This window comes from Lithobates pipiens, unplaced genomic scaffold, assembly GCF_037356315.1.
Source record: "Lithobates pipiens isolate NorthernLeopardFrog02 unplaced genomic scaffold, aLitPip1_a1.2 Scaffold_24, whole genome shotgun sequence".
In the NCBI taxonomy this organism is placed as follows: domain Eukaryota; kingdom Metazoa; phylum Chordata; class Amphibia; order Anura; family Ranidae; genus Lithobates; species Lithobates pipiens.
Window position 1 is genome coordinate 17,897,301 of NW_027507786.1, and position 20,760 is coordinate 17,918,060.

Below are 20,760 nucleotides of genomic sequence, written 5' to 3' on the forward strand. Positions count from 1 at the left end.
TCTATCACGCAGCTGGTGTCAGATGACTCTATCACGGTGCAGGTGTCATTGCTGTATGTCACGCTGCTGATGTCAGTGCTCTCTATCACGCAGCTGGTGTCAGATGACTCTATCACGGTGCAGGTGTCATTGCTGTATGTCACGCTGCTGATGTCAGTGCTCTCTATCACGGTGCTGGTGTCAGATCACTCTATCACGGTGCAGGTGTCATTGCTGTATGTCAACCTGCTGGTGATCATCTCCTGCACCCTCTTCTTTGCCTACAATGACCTTCCCTCTCCTCCATTGCCTTCATGCACTCCACAGTCCTGAATTGTCACAACAATTTCACATATAAAAAAAGAATGCTTGTAGTTGGCGATCCCAGATTCACCTCATACATGTGTTATGTCATTGGCCATGTGGTGGGACTATGTTTGCACAGCTAATAATTATTTTGTGGCTGTAAATTTGACCTGTAGGTTGGCAAAGTTCGCCTCCCATTGAAGTCAATGGGGCCCGCCACGAACGTTACGGTTCGTGAACTATCGCCCGCGTTCGCGGTCCGCGTTCGCGGTCCGCGTTCGCGAAACGTCCCGTCGGAAGTTCGTCCATCACTAATGACCACCACACCAGTTCTGTGAAGCCCTCAGATGTTTGTTAGAGAATCTTAGAGAACAAACAGTATCATAAAGTCCAATGAACACACCAGCCAGGGCAGGGATAAAGTTGTGGAGAAGTGTAAAGCAGGGTTAGGTTATAAAAAAATATCCCAAGCTTTGAACATTTCAGCACTGTTCAATCCATCATCTGAAAATGGAAAGAGTATGTCAAAACTTACCAAGACATGGCCATCTACCTAAACTGACAGGCTGGGCAAGGATTAATCAGAGAAGCAGCCAAGAGGTCCATGGTAACTCTGGAGGGGCTGAAGAGACCCACAGCTCAGGGGGGGGGGAATCTGTCCACAGGACAACTATTAGTCGTTTCTCCACAAATCTGCCCTTTATGGAAGAGTGACAAGAAGAAAGACATTGGTGAAAGAAAGTCATAAGAAGTCCTGTTTGCAGTTTGTGAGAAGCCATGTGGAGGACACAGCAAACATGTGGAAGAAGGTGATCTGGTCAGATAAGACCAAAAAATAAAAAATTCAAGACAATGTAAAGATAACGATGTCATTCCCTGCCCATTTGCTTACATGGCCGTGGACTGTAAATTAATGGGCTGGGTTATGTCAGTGGTTGGTAAGGAAACAGCGGGTGCAAGCAGCTGCTGCTTCCTTGGGAACTACTCAATGCCCACCCAAGCTGAACACCCTAAATGTTTGGTGTTTGTGTAAAGAACATCTGAATTAGTGTTCAGACCAAACACTAAGCTCATCCCTAATCAGAACTCATCACCGATTACAAAACACTTCTGCTGAAAACCAGAATGTAATGTTTGGCCAGCCAGGTGGTCCACCATGTTTTTATATATCATGCAGCTTTGTAGCATTGTCAATCCATGTTTTATAGATCAGTTATGGTGCAACCAGTCCATCACTGAAAGACAGGAGGGTTTTCCCAACCTTGTTCCGGATGCTTCGAAATGATTTTGTAATTTATTCTAAACTTGCTCAAATGCTGAAGTACTTTGGGTGGACCTGGATAGGAATTATTAGATCTGGTGATGACAGCGGGAGCGAAGAGTATTCGGTTTTGAGGGAAGTCATGAATCTCTATAAAATTTGCATTTCTTTTAAAATAGAAGTTGGTGTCCGAGGATCCTGGCTTAGAGATTTAGATGAAGGAGTACATTCTATTAAAAGAGGATCTGTCAATGTCATTGTAATCTGTGGGGCGTTGTTTGACTTTGACACTGACTTTGTACATTTTATAAGAGATTATGTAGAAGACGGAACGATCGTCCTTAGTCCTGTCTGGGCGGCAAACGTTGTCCTCATTGGTAAACACCCAGAAATGTTTAATTGTAGTTTGTCCCTTGGGGCCAAGTCCACAAGTATTGCAGAATTTCAGAATTTTGTTGATGAATTCCAACCTCAAAAAAAGCCAGACGACAAATTACTTGAAGATCTGTGGATGATGGAATTTGGTTGTTCTTCTGTAGATGAACGCAAAAATCTTTTCTTTGAATATGTATATAAAAGATCACTTCATGAGTGCAATGGCACAGAACGTGTTAGTGATATCCAACACTTCTTCCATGGCGGTAATGCCCACCAAGTGTATCTCGCGGTTTACTCTATGGCCGCCGCCTTACATGATATGCTTGGATTCATGAAGACATCTGGAAGCCATTTATCTGAATTTAATCACCAGGTGAGTGCAGCCCACATAGAGTAAATCATATCTGAATCTTAGTAAAAAAAATGGGAAAGGGAGAGAAGTGGGACTTTATATGAGGCACACAGCAGTAAGAAGATTGCGACTGGAAAATTATATTTATTTGTATTTTATAAATCATAATCCACTATAAAACATTTTGGGCATCAGACCTCTACATAATAAACCCTGGATCGGCATACAATGTATAAAATATCACAGTCCAATAGACCTTTACATTTGAGAGAAACAGCGATGACAATTAATGCATATAATACATGAATCATATTAAGTTATACTAAATATAGATAAAATCATATGAAATCTTAATATTCCATGATTGAAGTGAAGATAAAAATTGATAAAGGCTTTACGCGTTTCACAGCCTTCTAGCCGCTCATCAGGAGCTATAACCATGGAATAAATCTAAAAAGAAAAAACAAACAGAAAAATGGATATAAATTTTTGAGGCATTTGAGGTATTAACAGCACAGTTAGTAACTGTGTGGAATAAGTCCAGCCCTCCAGAAATACGAGGTCCGTGGCTCAACAAGGGGTCATTAAAACTGCATTATAGAGTCAATCAAACTTTTTTGTCCTTCTGCAGAAGTTGCACCGATATATACAAGCTTCATACTACTTTTCCGAAAACACCTCACATCAATACTTTAATGAAGATGGAGAATTTGTTACACAATACGTTATCCAAAACCATCTATTAGTCAACAAAACTATTCTCACTAATGATGTTGGATTATTTGAGCAATCTACTTCCAGAGAGCAGAGCATTTTTATCAATGCAAGTTTAATAAAATGGAAGAATTACCAAAGAGAGGTAAGATTAACAAGGACCTGTATTGTGTAAGATGTCTGTGGTCTCCTTGAAGTTGATCTTTGTCAGGTTTCTGTAAAAGTGGCCATCTTGGTGAAGGAGCATGGTTTTGCTTCCTAATGTCAGAGCTACCCCTTTGATGAATGTTGGCTAGTTGGGAAATATTTAGAAAGAAGAAGGAGAGGTGGGGGAAGACCAGATCCACAGAATAGATAAAGAAGAAGCAGGGGGGATCCCTGCACTGTAGGTCCTCAGGTACAAATTTCTTTCCAGCAAAGAGAACAGTGATCCGCAACGTAGTGACATCACAAAATCTCACTCCAAATCATCTAGTGAGACCATCAGTCAGAGATAGCAGCGCCTTAGATGATATCACACTGCAGATATATAGTTCTGAAGATAGAAATACAGGAAACAAAAGGCTCCTTTTCAGGGTGCTATGTGGGTGCCATTTCTAGAAGCTTTTTAAAGATACAAAATCTTCACCTTTTGAGTTCAGGTCCTCTTTACCCACCTTAATACTGGAGACTTTTACTCTGTTCCCACCCAGACCAATTTTCAGCTTTCAGTGCTCTCACACTTTGAATGACAATTACTCAGTCATGTTACATTGTATCCAAAAAAAATGTTTACCTTTTTTTCCACACAAATAGAAATTTCTTCTGGTGGAATTTATTCACTACTGAATTTTTATTTTTTTGCAATATAAGTGGGAAAAGAGCTAAAATTTTGAAAAAAAAATACAATATTTTCTACTTTCTGTTTTAAAAAAATACAATGAATTGAATTAAATTAAATTAAATTGAATTATGATTACATTAAATGTCATCATAAATTTAGGCCTGAATGTATTCTGCTACTTGTCATTGGTAAAAAAAAAATCCTGATAAGTGCATGATGATTGGTTTGTGTGAAAGTCAGAGTGTCTCCAAGCTATGCTATGTATCAATGATAATTGATCAATCCTGATGTACTGAAGGCCTATTTCTTTTCGTGAGGCTCTGAGATGTCAGGACAGTAAAAATGAACCCCGAATGACCCCTTTTTGGAAAGAAGACAGTCTAAGGTATTTAGTAAGAGCCATAGTGAGTTTTTTTAAGTTGTTTTTTTTTTGCCACAATTGTTTGGAAAATTAAGAAGTTTTTTCCACAAAATTGTTATATTAACAAGTTATTTCTCACACATGACATAGGCATACTTGCAATTACACCATAAAAATATATTCTGTCACTCATCCTGAGTATGGCAATACCACATATGTGAGCCTTTTACACAGCCTGGCCACATACAGAGGCCCAACATCCAAGTAGCACCTTCGAGCCTTCTAGAGGCATAAATTACACATCTAATTTCCTGACTATGTATCACATTTTTGAAAGCCCTGGAGCACTAAGACAATGAAATTACCCACAAAATTACACAATTTTGGAAAGCAAATACCCCAATGTATATTCTATGAGGCATAATGAATCTTTTGAACATGTCATTTTGAACATGTCATTTTTTTCCACACCTTTTTGAAAAATGTGGAAAGAAAATGAAAACGTATTTTTTTTACACAAATTTGCAATACAATACAATATTTCTGACACATAGCATGTGTATACCAAGAATTACACCCAAAAATACATTCTACTACTCCTCCTGAGTATGGCAATACCACATGTGTGAGACTTTTCCACAGCCTGGTCACATACAGAGGCCCAACATCCAAGTAGAACCTTCAAGCGTTCTAGAGGCACAAATTACACATCTAATTTCCTGACTATGTATCACATTTTCTAAGGCCATGGAGATCCAGAACAATGGAATTACCCACAAAATGACTGAATTTTTTAAAGCAAACACCCCAATGTATATTCTTTGAGGCATAATGAATGTTTTCAACATGTAATATTTTTCCACCAGTTTTTGGAAAATTCTGAAAGAAAATAAAATTCCTTTTTTTTTTCTACACAAAGATCCATAGTTACATAGTTAAAAAGTAGGTGCGGTTGAAAAAAAGATACAATTCCATCAAGTCCAACCTATGTGCTTATGTGTGTGATTTTATGTCAGTATTACATTGTATATCCCTGTATGTTGTGGTTGTTCGGGTGCTTATCTAATAGTTTCTTGAGACTATCGATACTCCCCGCTTAAACCACCACCTGTGGAACGGAAGTCCACATCCTTGCTCCTCTTAGCCCTTGTACACACGGTCGGACATTCAAACGGAAAATGTCCGATCGGATCGTGTTGTCGGATAATCTGACCGTGTGTGGGCTCCATCTGACTTTTTTCCGTCGGAATGTCCGACCAACAAAGTTTTTAGAGCTGGTTATAAAATTTTCCGACAACATGATCCGATTGGACTTTGTCCGATCGTTTGTAGAGAATTCCGATCGGACAAGGTGCCACGCATGCTCAGATCAAATTATGAGACCAAAGCTATTGGCTACTAGCCTGAATATAGTCCCGTCGTAGCAAATGAACGTCATCACGTTCCGAACGATCGGATTTTCCGACAACTTTGTCCGACCGTGTGTATGCAACACCAGTTTCGGACAAAGTCCGTCGAAAAAAATCAGACGGATTTTGTTGTCGGAATGTCCGACTGTGTGTACAAGGGCTTACAGTAAAGAACCTTCTATGCGATTTAAGGTTAAGTGGCCACATGTCTTATTAAACTCCCTTCTCCAGAAAAGTTTTATCTCTATTGTGGGGTCACAAATACGGTATTTGTAAATTGAAATCATATCCCCTCTCAATCGTCTCTTCAGTGCTTGTAACCTTTCTTCATAACGAATATCCTCCAGTACCTTTATTAATTTTGTTGCCCTTCTCTGTACTCACTCCACTTCCAGAACATCCTTTCAGAGGACTGGTGCCCGGAACTGGACAGCATACTCCAGGTGCGTCCGGACCAGAGTCTTGTAGATTGGGAGAATTATAGCTTTATCTCTGGAGTTAATCCCCTTTTTAATGCATGCCAATATTCTGTTTGCTTTGTTAACAGCAGCTTGGCATTGCATGCCATTGCTGAGCCTATCATCTACTAGGACCCTCAGGTCCTTTTTCATCCTTGATTCCCTTAGTGGTTCTCCCCCCAGTGAGTAGATTGCATTCATATTTTTGACACCCAAATGCATTATTTTACATTTTTCCACATTAAACCTCATTTGCCATGTAGTTGCCCACCCCATTAATTTGTTCAGATTTACTTGCAAGGTTTCCACATCTTGCGGAGAAGTCATTGCCCTTCTTAGCTTAGTATCATCCGCAAATACCGAGATTGAGCTGCTCACCCCATCCTCCAGGTCGTTTATGAATAAATTAAATAGAATTGGTCCCAGGACAGAACCCTGGGGGACCTCACTAACCACCCCTGACCATTCTGAATACTCCCCATTTATCACCACCCTCTGAACTCACGCTTGTAGCCAGTTTTCAGTCCATGTACTCACCCTATGGTCCATGCCAACTGACCTTACTTTGTACAGAAAACATTTATGGGGAACTGTGTCAAATGCTTTTGCAAAATCCAGATACACCACGTCTACGGGCCTTCCTTTATCTAGATGGCAGCTCACCTCCTCATAGAAGGTTAATAGATTAGTTTGGCAAGAACGATTCTTCATCAATCCATGCTGATTACTGCTAATGATACCGTTCTCATTACTACAATCTTGTATATAGTCCCTGATCATCCCCTCCAAGAGTTTACATACTATTGATGTTAGGCTTACTGGTCTGTAATTCCCAGGGATGTATTTTGGCCCTTTTTTAAATATTGGTGCTACATTGGCTTTTCCCCAATCAGCTGGTACCATTACAGTAAGTAGACTGTTAGCAAAAATAAGGAACAATGGTCTGGCAATTGCTTGACTGAGTTCCCTAAGGACCCTCGGTTGCAAGCCATCTGGTGACTTATTAATGTTACGTTTTTCAAGTCTATTTCTAATTCTGTCCTCTGTTAGCCATGAGGATAAACACTGACGTTTTAGTTACTGAAGCCCCCTGATTCTATTGTGAAGACTGAGGAGAAGAATAAATTCAATACCTTGGTCATCTCACCATCCTGTCAGGGCTGGCTTAGCCCTTCCTCCTCTGGGCTGGCCGCTCAGCTGTCGGCTAATTGCCAGCTCTCTTCTCTCTCCACAGTAACCAGCTGTTCCCGATGATGCTCGTCTGACCTGCCTATTGAAAGCCTTCCAGCTCACTTCTCCTCTGCCTTCATGTTGGTCACATCACAATGAACCATCTCCTGCTGTTTGTTTCAAGACTGGCTTGCTGACATCCCTCCTGGCTCCTTATCCTGCTTGCAGTTTCTCTCCTTGGATCCCTGACTTCAGGCCTGGCTGATTACCCGATCTGGTTAATGAACTTTGGACTGGCTGACTACCCGATCTGGTTACTGGACTCTGGCTGTGCTTGACTACATTTTTTCTATTTACCTTTTTATTTTTATTAATAAACAAGTGTGATTTAATTGTACTTCTGTCTCAGTCTGATTCATGGTTCCTGACACATCCTTTGTAACCAGATTCTATTTCTCATTCTTTATGGGGCCAATATGGTCTGTCCTCCCTCTTTTACTGTTTATATACTTAAAGAATTTCTTGTTTTTTTTTTGCTCTTCCCCGCTGTGTGTGTCTTTCGTGTTCTATCTTAGCCGCTCTAATTGCACCCTTACATTTCTTGTTACATTCTTTGTAAAGTCTGAATTCTGATGATGATCCCTCTGCCTTGTATTTTTTGATGGCCTTCTCATTTGCTTTTATATGCAGTTTTACATTGGAGCTAAGCCCTGGACTTTTGTTCGCTCTTTTAAATTTATTTCCCAATGTGATGCACTGGCTAGTGCCCTTATTTAATATGCTCTTAAAGCAAGCCCATCTCTCCTACGTACTCTTTGTTCCTAAGATTTTATCCCAATTAATATCTTCCAGTAAGTTTCGTAGTTTAGGGAAGTTGGCTCTTTTGAAATTTAGCGTCTTTGTATTCCCCTTATGTTTCCTATTTGTGTGATTTATACTGAAGCTAATTGACCTGTGATCGCTGTTTCCTAAATTGCCCCTTATTTCCATATCCATGATCAGGACTGTATTGCTGGTAATCAATAGGTCTAGTAATGCTTTGTTTCTAGTTGGTGCGTCTACCATCTGAACCATGAAATTGTCCTGCAAGACATTTAGGAACCGGCGAGCCTTACACGAATGCACAGGTCCTTCCGCCCAGTCTATTTCTGGATATTTAAAATCCCCAATTATGATGACACCTTCCATCCATGCCACTAATCCAATTTGTGATAGGATGTCCGTCTCCCCCTCCTCCCTCATGTAAGGGGCCCATAGCATACTCCCAGTATTACTTTCCCCTTAGTTTCATCCCTTTGGAGCCCTACCCATAAGGATTCCACCTCCTCCCTAGCTCCCCTCGTGATGTCATCTCTCACAGGCGCCTAGAGGCGATTCAGTTCGCATTGTGCGCTATACAAGTGATTCATTCATTCATTCATTTGTACATTATTCTTGATATACAGGTATACCCCTCCCACTTTTTACTCTCCCTATCCCTGCGATAAAGGGAATACCCTTGAATGGTTGCCAGCCAATCATGAGAGCTCATCAAATACCACTAAAAGAAAGCTCTATTTGTGGGTAAAAAAAGGTTTGGGTACAACGTCGCAGGACTGCGCAATTGTCATTCAAAGCGACGCAGTGCCGTATAACAAATACTTAAATATCTAAAGCCAAATATTTTTTTTTTTATTATTTGTATAAAGCATGGAATGACTAAAGCTTCTCCTGGGTATTTTTTGCTTTGTGTGTCCCATTTAAGGGATTTGTATTTCATTTTAATAAAGATTCACTTTTATGTAAAGGATTTATTAAATACAACTATAAGAAAGCTCTCTCTGCCTAAAAAAAAATGATATACAATTAATTTGGGCACAGTGTGGCATGGCTATGGTGATTTTCAGTCACGCTATCCTGAATAGATGTCCTGCTAATAAAGGGGTATATACAGGCTTGTACTAAAGTTATTTAACCACTTCCCTGGTTCCCTACCCGCCCATTGTCACATGACGTCCGCAGATGGGATCTCTCCTCCTGGGCGGGCGTCATATGACGTCCTCGGCTTCCCAGCGGTATAGCAGGCTGCATCACTGAGGAGCTGATGCGTGTACCTGGTGGTCACAATGTCCGCCAGGCACTCACGATCGCTCGCTACAGAGCAGGACCGTGGATCTGTGTGTGTAAACACAGGGATCCACGTCCTGTCAGGGGACAGGAGAGACAGATTGTGTGTTCCTAGTATATAGGAACACCGATCGGTCTCCTCCCCTAGTCAGTTCCTTCCCCCTACAGTTAGAATCACTCCCTAGGTAACACATTTAAGCCCTTGAACGCCCCCTAGTGTTAACTCCTTCCCTGCCAGAGACATTTATACAGTAATTAGTGCATACTTATAGCATTGATTGCTGTATAATTGTCAGTGGTCCCAAAATAGTGTCAAAAGTGTTCGATCTGGCCGCCACAATGTCACAGTCATGATAAAAAGCGCAGATCGCCATCATTACTAGTAAAAAATAATAATAAAAATGCCATAAATCTATCCCCTATTTTGTAGATGCTATAACTTTTGCGCAAACCAATCAATATACACTAATCACTTTGTTTTTTTTTTTATTTGGGATATTTATTATAGTAAAAAGTAAAAAAAAAAAGTGTTTTTTTTTTTCAAAATTGACACTTTTTTTTGTTCATGGCACAAACAATAAAAACCACAGGGGTGATCAAATACCACCAAAAGAAAGCTCTATTGGTGGGGGAAAAAAATGATACACATTTAATTTGGGTACAGTGTGGCATGACCACGCAATTGCCATTCAAAATGTTACAGTGCTGAAAACTGAAAGTTGGCCTGGGCAGGAAGGGGGTGAACAAGCCCGGTATTGAAGTGCTTAAAAGTATTTCCTGAAAGTCATTTAACAAAAAGTGATTTTTCTCTAGATCCCGAGATCGCAGTGTTCTGAGGACTGTTTACCTGGAAACAGAGAAGTGCCGAGCTCAGATGTACATGAATGCTGTCATGGTTGTGTCCCGTGCTCAGAAGGAGAGATGTCCAACGAAACAGGTGGATTTTACTACTACTTTCTAAAGCCCTTGTACACACGGTCGGAGAATCCGTCGGAATGTGTCCTATCGGACCGTGTTGTCGAATAATCCGACTGTGTGTGGTATGCATCGGACTGATTCCGTCGGAATATCCATCGGACCCAATTTTCCAACTTGTTGGAAATATTTTACGACCAACTGGGCCGATCGGACATACTCCGATCATGTGTAGAGAATTCCGATCGGACAAAGTGCCACACATGCTCAGATCAAATTCCTACATCAAAGCTATTGGCTACTAGCCTGAACGTAGTCCCATCGTAACGAAATTACGTCATCACGTTCTGAATGATCGGATTTTTCGACAACTTAGTCCGACCGTGTGTATGCAACAGTTTAGGACAAGATCCGACGGACAAAATCCGACGGACAAAATCCAACGGATTTGGTTGTCGAAATCTCCGACTGTGTGTACAGGGGCTAAGACTTCTGTTGGTGGTAAAACAATGCAAGGAAACCCATAGCAGGCACTGGAAACAAAGTCATTTTGTAATAATTGTATTAAACTGTGACCGAACATGTCACACTTTAAAATTGCGCACACTTGTGGAACGGCGCCAAACTTCAGTACTTAAGAATCTCCATAGACAACGCTTTAATATTTAATATAAAACGTTCACGAGGAATGACCTGTGTGTAAATGGGTCTCATACTAGCCAGTAGGGATGAGCCGAACACCCCCCGGTTCGGTTCGCACCAGAACTTTCGAACGGACCCCACGTTCGTTACGAACGTTAGAACCCCATTGAAGTCTATGGGACTCGAACGTTCGAAATGGAAAGTGCTAATTTTAATGGCTAATATGCAAGATACTGTCCTAAAAAGGGTTTGGGGACCTGACTCCTGCCTCAGGGGACATGGGTCAATGCAAAAAAAAGTTTTAAAAACGGCCGTTTTGGCGGGAGCACTGATTTTAATGACGATTAAAGTGAAAAAAAAAGTGAAATATTCCTTTAAATATGGTGCCTGGGGGGTGTCTGTAGTATGCCTGAGAAGTGCCACGTGTTTCCCGTGTTTAGAACAGTCCCTGCACAAGATGATATTAAACGGAAATAACACCATTTAAAACTGCTTACGGTTTTAATGTTATATCTGGTTCCTGCAATATGGTTGAAAATCATTCAGAAAAATGGCATGGGTAGCCCTCCCTGCCCATTACCAGCCTATTTGGGTCTTGTACGCATATTAAGGGGAACCCTGTACCCATATTAAAAAAAGGAAATGCGTGTGGCCCCCAGGCCCTATATACTCAGAACAGCAGTATACAGGCGGTGCAAACAAGACAGGGACTGTGTAGGTTTGTTGTGTTAAGTTGAATCTGTTTGTAATTTTCAACTGGTACATTTTTAAAGTGTAGCTCCAGTCAAAAAAACTATTTTTAAGCTTTTTGGAAAACATAGGGAAGGGTTACCACCCCTGTATAATTTGTTTTCTCGTCCATCTTTTTTCATCTCACTTGCTGCTGTCTGATGTTTGTAAGTTGGATGTTTGAAAGTAGGGGCCTGCCCTATATGCTCTGCAGAAATGGCGGAACAAGGTGTTGGTTTTGCCACAACATTGTAAGCCCTCAAAGTGACTCTTGGTGGGCACTGGAGCGCCCTGCTGTGAACGATTATATCAAGAATTGTAATTACATGCGATTGTTGAACAGTGGTAGAAAAATTGACCTTTGGTGGTTGTGGTGCTGGTGCCACAACACTATAAGTCCTCACCGTTACTCTGGGAGGGCACAGGAAGGGGCCCTCCTGTGAAATATTATATCAAGAATTGTGTAGGAAATCACTCATATGTCACCTCCTCAATGCCGCTAAGGCGTGCATCCCCCTTCACTGGAAACAAAGCTCCCCCCCGACTGTGGCTCAATGGCTGCAGAAAATAGAGGATATACGGAAAATGGAGGACCTAATTCTTACTGCACAACACAAACAAGAAATATATAAAAAAACCTGGGACATCTGGTGTTTGTTCATATTCTCCACTGAAGGCCAATCGTTGCTGAAGCCCTGACTCTCCCCTGGCTCGCCTACTATGGAACTGTCGACCTGCACCACCGCCATGTCTGCCTCTCTGTCTATTGACTGTCTCTTCCCTTCTCTGTTTATCCCTGCCCTCTTTCCCCCTCCTTTCCTCCTTTCTTTTTTCCCCCCTTTTTGTTTTCCTTTTTTTCTTTCTCTCTCTATCTCTACCCCCGTTCTTCCTTGATGCTTCCCCTTATACACCTCCGGCGACTCTGGGCTTCCTCCCCTCGCTTAGGAGGAGGAGGCACAGAAACTGTACTCCGCTTCTGTACCCTTTCAATGAGCTCTCATCCCCACGGTTTTTCTTCCGGCTTACTACACGTGGAAGCAAGGACCCCTTATCTACCCATTTGCTTTACCATGTCTTCTTTCATTGCACTACTCGGGTTGTTACTCTCTCTTATACCGGAATGCTTTCTGTATTTATGGCTCTAATTGTTCTTTCTGTTTGTATTGTGGGGTATGCCCCCAACCGGAGATAAATACAATAAATTTTATATTTGAAAAAAAAAAAAAAGAATTGTAATTACATGTCCCTGTTAAACAGGGGCAGAAAAATTGGGCCTTAGGCACTGGTGCTGGTGCCACCACAATGCAACCTCTCCCATATACTCTAGTTTTATTGCAGGAATTAGCCCTGCTGCAAAGCATTGCATCAAAAATTGTAATTAAACGCCCCTGTTAAACAGGGGCAGAAAAATTGGGCTGCTGGCATCACCCAGAACCAAAAAACTCCTGCAGATGCCTTTTTTATAGAACAGCAGAGATAAAGGGGTATATACAGATGTATACTGTGCTGTGCCAGAGGCACACACAACTTCCAATAACTCCTGCAGATGACAATTGGGCCCAAATAGAGAACAGCTATGTAGGTGGATTATAGCGGTATGTACTGGGTACAGAGCACGCAGACAGCACGCACTATCTCCTAACACTACTGACTGCAAGCTCTATTATTAAAGATAGATCACTAGCTATATAGGTGAGGTGAATATAGTGGTGTATACTGCGGTCAGGGCACAGACAATAACCACTACACATGAGCAAGATAGGAAATCAGCCAAAAACGATCGGTGTGTACTGTGTTGAAGGTACACAGAACACCCACTGCTTCAGATGCCAACACACTACACAAGGCCGCCTCAAAGGCGGCCTTATATAGTGTGGGGCGTGCACTACACAGCCTGAGCTATGATTGGCCACAGGCAGGACGCCCGTGGCCAATCATAGCTCTCCTCGCTGCTGCCGCTGCGATTGGCCAAGCATGTGGGGTCACAGTGCATGCTTGGCCAATCATGAGCCAGCAATGCACTGCGCCATCGCAGTGCATTGTGGGCCACACAAATTTTGCTGCGAACGGCCCAAACGTTCGGAATTCGGCGAACGCCCGAACGACCAATGTTCGAGTCGAACGTACGTTCGACTCGAACACGAAGCTCATCCCTACTAGCCAGTGCCTCGCCATCCACTGGCCTCACCGCACGTCCCTGCCGTGACCGTTATCTTCTCTCTCTGGAACCAAATAAGGCTCAATGAGAGAAGATCTCATCACATCCTGTGCCTGTGTTTTGTAAACACACGCACATGGCGATCTGTCTTTGGCCAGCACCGATCAGCAGATCCAGACCAAAAATCATTGGCTTTGACCTGTAGATGGATCGCTGCTGTTGTGAACCGTGGCGCCGCTGGGCTTGGTGGGTCCGTTTGTCCTGACCCGAAAGCTACTAGGTACGTGATCTGGTGCAGAGCGGCCGCCCTGCTGCATTAAATACATAATGGGCGGTATCGAAATAACAAAATGGCCTTTCTATTCTGTGTGAATTAAAAACTAAAATCAAACATGTTCTAAAAGTTCACAATTGGTTTTGTTTTTCAGGAAGTGAGAACTGCATGAAGTGTCTGGACCACGAATGGCCAAATGAGAACAAAACTGAATGTAATCCCAAGCTGATAGAGTTTTTGTCTTATACTGATAATCTATCTTTATTTTTCATGGTTATCTCTTTATTTCTTTGCATTTTAACATTTTCGATAATGATTGTATTTATCTCATATGGAGACACCCCCATTGTCAGAGCCAATAACAAGAGCCTCAGCTTTGTCCTCCTGGTCTCCATCATGTTGGGTTTCCTCTGTGTGTTCTTGTTCCTGGGTCGTCCCTTGGATACAACCTGCTAGCTGCGCCAAACGTCTTTTGGATTTCTTTTTACCATAGCGGTCTCCTCTGTGTTGGGCAAGACTGTGATGGTTTGGCTTGCTTTCAAAGCCACCAAACCGGGCAGTGTGTGGAAGAAATGGGTTGGAGTAAAGCTGCCCAATTCTGTTGTCTTCATCTGCTCATCATTGCAAGTTTTAATCTGCATTGCATGGTTGTCAATCTCTCCCCCCTTCCAGGAGTTGGACAAACGATCATATCAAACAAAGATCATCGTTCAGTGTAATGAAGGGTCAGTTATCGGGTTCTACTCTGTCCTGGGATATATGGGGATCCTGGCTGCTGTCAGTTTTATTACAGCGTTTTTTGCCAGGACATTACCGGACAGTTTTAATGAAGCCAAATACATCACCTTCAGCATGCTGGTGTTCTGCAGTGTCTGGATTGCCATGATCCCGGCCTATCTGAGCACCAAAGGGAAATACATGGTGGCTGTGGAGATTTTCGCCATCCTGACCTCAAATGCTGGACTTCTAGTTTGTATATTTTTTTCAAAATGTTACATAATTCTCTGTCACCCCGATTTAAATTCAAGAAAGCATTTGCTTGACAACAGATGCAAATAATATTTTACAGTGACATTAAAGAGTTGTACCTACATATTAAAGTTAGTGCGGACCTCTCACGAGAATTGAATATCTGCTTTACTGATGGTCCTCCACCCCCCTAATCACATATTGGATAAAACTAGACATGTGCATTTCGTTTCGTTCCGATTCGAAATTCGGACAAATTTTTATTATTCGGACATTCGGATGCATCCGAATTACCGAATTACAATGCTAACGAATTCAACCGAATTCGGCCGAAATTCGACTCAATACCAGATTCGAAATGATTTCAACATGATTCGACATTATTTCAACCACATTCGAAAATATTTTGTGACCCGACTTTAGGGCCATGTTGTAGTGCTAGTACTATTGTGTTTGCATACCAAATTTGGGGTTTCTAGCTATAAGTGACCCCGAGATATGTGACCCCAAATTCGGGTCGCAAAATGTCATTCTCTGCTGCAGAAAAGTGCTTGACATTTTGTGACCCGAAATTGGGGGCACGTATCTCGGGATCACTTGATGCTAGAAACTCCAAATTTGGTATGCAAAAACAATTTTACAAGCACTACAACATATCCAAATTTGGAGTTTCTAGCACCAAGTGACCCCGAGATACATGGCCCTAAAGTTGGGTCACAAAATATTTTCGAATGTGGTTGAAATAATGTCGAATCATGTTGAAATCATTTCGAATCCGGTAGAAATATTTTCGAATTTGGTTAAAATATTTTTGGATGTGGCCGATTTTTCGAATTCGGTAGAAAACTAAACGAAATCCGAAAACTAATTTAAGGAAGTTAACGAATATAACTAAACGAAATTAATGAATTAACGAATTAAGACGAAACAAAACTAAACAAATTTTTTCCTTTTGCACATGTCTAGATAAAACCACAAGCATTCTTAATATTTGGGGTCTCTCCGTAAAGCTGACCTTTCTTTTTTTTTTATGGAAGGTTGACATCAAGGTCTGAAGACAATGAAGGATGCACCAAGTATATTGTCCACACTACAGTGCCTTGAAAAAATCTTCCTACCCCTTGAAATTTTTACACATTTTTTGATGTTGCAACCAAAAATATAAATGTATTTTATTTGGATTTTAGGTGATAGACCAACACAAAGTGGCAACATAATGGTGAAGTGGAAGGAAAATGATAAATGATACAAAAAAAAATATGTGAAAAGTGTTGTGTGCATTTGTATTCAGTCAATACTTTGTAGAACCTCCTTTCGCTGTAATTGCAGCTGCAAGTCTTTTTGGGGGTGTCTCTACCAGCTTTGCACATCTAGAGAGGACATTTCTGCCCATTCTTCTTCTTTGTAAAATACCTCAAGCTCTGTCAGATTGGATGGAGAGCGTCTGTGATCAGCAATTTTCAAGTCTGGCCACAGATTCTCAATTAGATTTAGGTCTGGACTGTGACTGGGCCATTCTAACACATGAATGTGCTTTGATGTAAACCATTCCATTGTAGCTCTGGCTGGATGTTTCGGGTCGTTGTCCTGCTGGAAGGTGAACCTCCGCCCCGGTCTCAAGTCTTTTGCAGACTCTAACAGGTTTTCTTCTAAGATTGCCCTGTAATTGGCTCCATCCATCTTCCCATCAACTCTGATCAGCTTCCCTGTCCCATTTTCCCATTCCCACAACATGATGATGCCACCACCATGTCTCACGGTGGGGATGGTGTGTTCAGGGGGATGGGCGAGTGTTAGTTTCCCCCACACACAGCGTTTTGCTTTTAGGCCATAAAGTTGAGTTTTGGTCTCATCTGACCAGATCACCTTCTTCCACATGTTTGCTGCCCCCTCCCCCACATGGCTTCTCACAAACTACAAACAGGACTTCTTATGACTTTCTTCCTCCAATGTCTTTCTTCTTGTCACTCTTCCATAAAGGGCAGATTTGTGGAGAGACGACTAATAGTTGTCCTGTGGACAGATTCTCCCCCCTGAGCTGTGGATCTCTGCAGCTCCTCCAGAGTTACCATGGACCTCTTGGCTCTTCTCTGATGAATGCTCTCCTTGCCCGGCTGGTCAGTTTAGGTGGACAGCCATGTCTTGGTAGGTTTGCAGTTGTGCCATACTCTTTCCATTTTCTGATGATGGATTGAACAGAGCTCCGTGAGATGGTCAAAGCTTGGGAGATTTCTTTATAACCTAACCCTGCTTTATACTTCTCCACAACTTTATCCCTGACCTGTCTGGTGTGTTCCTTGGCCTTTATGATGCTGTTTGTTCACTATGGTTCTCTAACAAACCTCTGAGGGCTTAATGATACTGAGATTAAATTACACACAGGTGGACTCTATTTACAAATTAGGTGATTTCTGAAGGCAATTGACTCCACTAGGTTTTAGTTTGGGGTATCAGAGTAAAGGGGACTGAAAACAAATGCCTCCCACACTATTCACATATTTATTTGTAAAAAAAATTGGAAAACCATTTATCATTTTCTTTCAACTTCACCATTATGTGTCACTTTGTGTTGGTCTATCACATAAAATCCCAATAAAATACATTAACATTTTTGGTTGTAACATGACAAAATGTGAAAAATTTCAAGGGGTGTGAATCCTTTTTCAAGGCACTGTATGTTCAGGATAAAAGCTGGTAGTAGATAACGTACATCTGGTGCCAAAACCCTGAAAACAGAACGGTGGCTGGACCTCACTCATGTAAGATAAAGCTCAATGGCTGCTTCGTGCCACTTACCAGCAAAAACACACACCTTTTATACGTAACCCCCCACAAGATGTCAGAAATCCTGTAAATGGGGACAAACAGGGCTCGGAATATTCACTTTAATTCAATGTTTATTTCAGATATCTAAAATTATTTCATTATTTAGAGCGCTGCATTTACCTATACTTGGTACCTGCTGCTGAACATGGGTGGAAAGATCTTCAATAAAGCTGATGAGTCCTTAACAGCTCTACCCTCTGAGTTCAAACCCTCAAAAATGCACACCCACTCATACTGTAGGTATCTGGAAATAACGATGGTCTGTGGTGACATCTAAGTAGGTGATACATTCATCTGACCTCCCAATGGAAGATAATTAATCAGAGACTTTGTCGGTAGAAGGTCCTTCACTTTCTTCTTCTCCTTCTTTCCTCAATACATCTAAACCTTGAACGTCTTGTTAATCTGAATGGAGCGTGTCAAGTCCTGTGTTTAGACCACCTCAGGCTTAGAGGGAAATCTAACATTAACCAATTAACCTCCAGGACATTGTTTGCGATACGGCACTGCGTTTCTTTAAGGCTGGGTTCACACTGCAGCACACTCCGGCTCATAGATGTGTGTACTGTGGAAAAATGTGTTAGTTTTCATTTTTGTTTTGTTTTTCAGGTCATTTGCCATTCGTAAATTCGAAAATTTGTAACATTTTTAATTCAAAAATCCATAAATTCAAAAATCTGTCAATTTCTAAATTCGTAAATTTGAGAATTCGAAAATACAAAAATAAGAAAGAAAATCCGAAAATTTGAAAGAATAACTAACTAACTAACTAACTAACTAATAATAACTTAACTATTACTAACTATTGGAATTTCCTTTCACATTTGGCTGTTAGTGAACGTAATGAATACTAATTTATCTGAAGTTACGAATTACTGTATCTGAAATAAGGAATGACGCATCTAAACAAATGTAATGGAACAAATTTATTTAAAATGGTAATAATAAAAAGCTTTTATTATTATTATTGTTTTTTTATTATTATTAATTTGTTACGTTCCATTTGTGTAGATAATTCGTAACTTCGAATGAATTTGTATTTGTTAACAGCCAAATTTGAAAGGAAATTCCAATACCTATAATTTAATAGTTAGTTATAGTTAAGTTAATATTTAGGTAGTTATTTTTTCAGATTTTCAAGTTTTTGGACTTTCGAATTTCCGAATTTTGGAATTTCCATAAATTCAGAAATTCAGAAATTAGAATATTAAAAAATGTGTAAATTTGTAAATTCAGAAATTAGCTGTTAGGGAACGTAATGAATACTAATTTATCCAAAGTTACGAATTACTGTATCCGAAATAACCAATGCCGCACCTAAACAAATGTAATGGAACAAATTTATTTAAAATGGTAATAATAAAAAGCTTTATTATTTTATTAATTCGTTATATTCCATTTGTGTAGATAATTCATAACTTCGGATGAATTTGTATTTGTTAACAGCCAAATTTCAAAGGAAATTCCAATACCTATAATTTAATAGTTAGTTATAGTTAAGTTAATATTTAGGTAGTTATTTTTTCAGATTTTCAAGTTTTCAGATTTTTGAATTTTCAAATTTCTGTATTTCCGTAAATTCGTAAATTCAGAAAGTAGAATATTCAAAAATTAGTAAATTTGTAAATTCAGAAATTCGTGTACAAATTTACAAATATTTGAATTTAGGAATTTTAGGAAAAATTTGTTATACAGGTTTTTGTTAATTTGCATATTTCCGATTTAACGAATTTGTCTAAATTCATTAAAAAAATTATTTGGAACAAAACAAATTTTACAAATCTACCGTCTCACAGCAGGAGTCCGGTGCATCTCCCTTCACCATTTCAGGTCTGACTTCAGCCCAAATTTTGGGCTGAATTCGGACCTGAAACGGACCAAAAGACACGCAGGACTCTTCCTGTGCAATTTGCATCGGAGCCCCTGTTAGGGGATGATACCATTTCCTAATTATTGCCCCATGTATAACTTTATAAACCTGAATTTGGTTAGACTTGACATTTCTGAATTGTATGTACTTCATACAGAATATGTTGGTGGCAGTTGGGTTCTCATGGATCATCCAAATAGCCATGAGGCAATGGACATGGAAGACTCCTCCGATGATGATGTCACCATCCAGAACATATTCATAATCCTCGTACACTGATACAAGCTGGAGATCACAAGCTTTTGGTGGCGTACAGACAATAGAAGTGCATAAAGCTAAGCAAGGCAGAGGAGTGCGCCACATGAGTTTTACAGATTGCATTTTGTGTAGATGTGGACACATTGTATCTGTAAATGTAGAAGACTATAGTATCTTGTGTAGATGTGGACACATTGTATCTGTCAATGTAGAAGACTATAGTATCTTGTGTAGATGTGGACACATTGTATCTGTCAATGTAAAAGACTATAGTACCTTGTGTAGATGTGGACACATTGTATCTGTCAATGTATAATACTGGAGAACCTTGTGTAGATGTCTATGTAAAAGACAACAACTTGCCTGCTCTTTATAAAGATACAATTTTAGAAAATGTCTTTATTTCGAAATAAGAAAAACAATTATTTTGTTTTTCAGTTTAAGCAAATGTCAGGTCACCTTACATTTATTGAAAATAATTTAAGTTTACTGCTGTTGTAGGAGATTTTCTTTTTTGTGTCTGTACTGACTTTTCAGTTTCACCATTTTATCTCATCTCAAGAGGGCCCTGTAAATAGTGTCTAGGAAAATATGTAATGATTTTGGATTTTATTACTTATTTTTTATTTATCTATTATATGTTAAGATATCAAATGACAATAAAATAGAAAGCTTATGATGTAGTGTCTCTTTGCATTGTTAAAAAGGGAAAGTTTACCTTTTCTTGAAAAATTAGAAGGTGAACTAACTCCAAGCACCCTGGCTACCCCTCCTTATCCAACTGCACATAGTGGCCATGATG

General features: G+C 40.3%; 1 protein-coding gene across 1 annotated transcript; it reads left to right on the plus strand.

The window, feature by feature from the left end:
• Positions 1-1,150: 1,150 nt before the first annotated feature.
• LOC143929587 (extracellular calcium-sensing receptor-like) lies at positions 1,151-19,979 on the plus strand. Its single transcript, XM_077453468.1, has 4 exons — positions 1,151-2,297; positions 2,908-3,135; positions 17,937-18,096; positions 19,858-19,979. The coding sequence occupies exons 1-4, from the start codon at positions 1,557-1,559 to the stop codon at positions 19,977-19,979; spliced, it is 1,251 nt and encodes a 416-aa protein (XP_077309594.1). The 5' UTR covers positions 1,151-1,556.
• Positions 19,980-20,760: the final 781 nt, after the last annotated feature.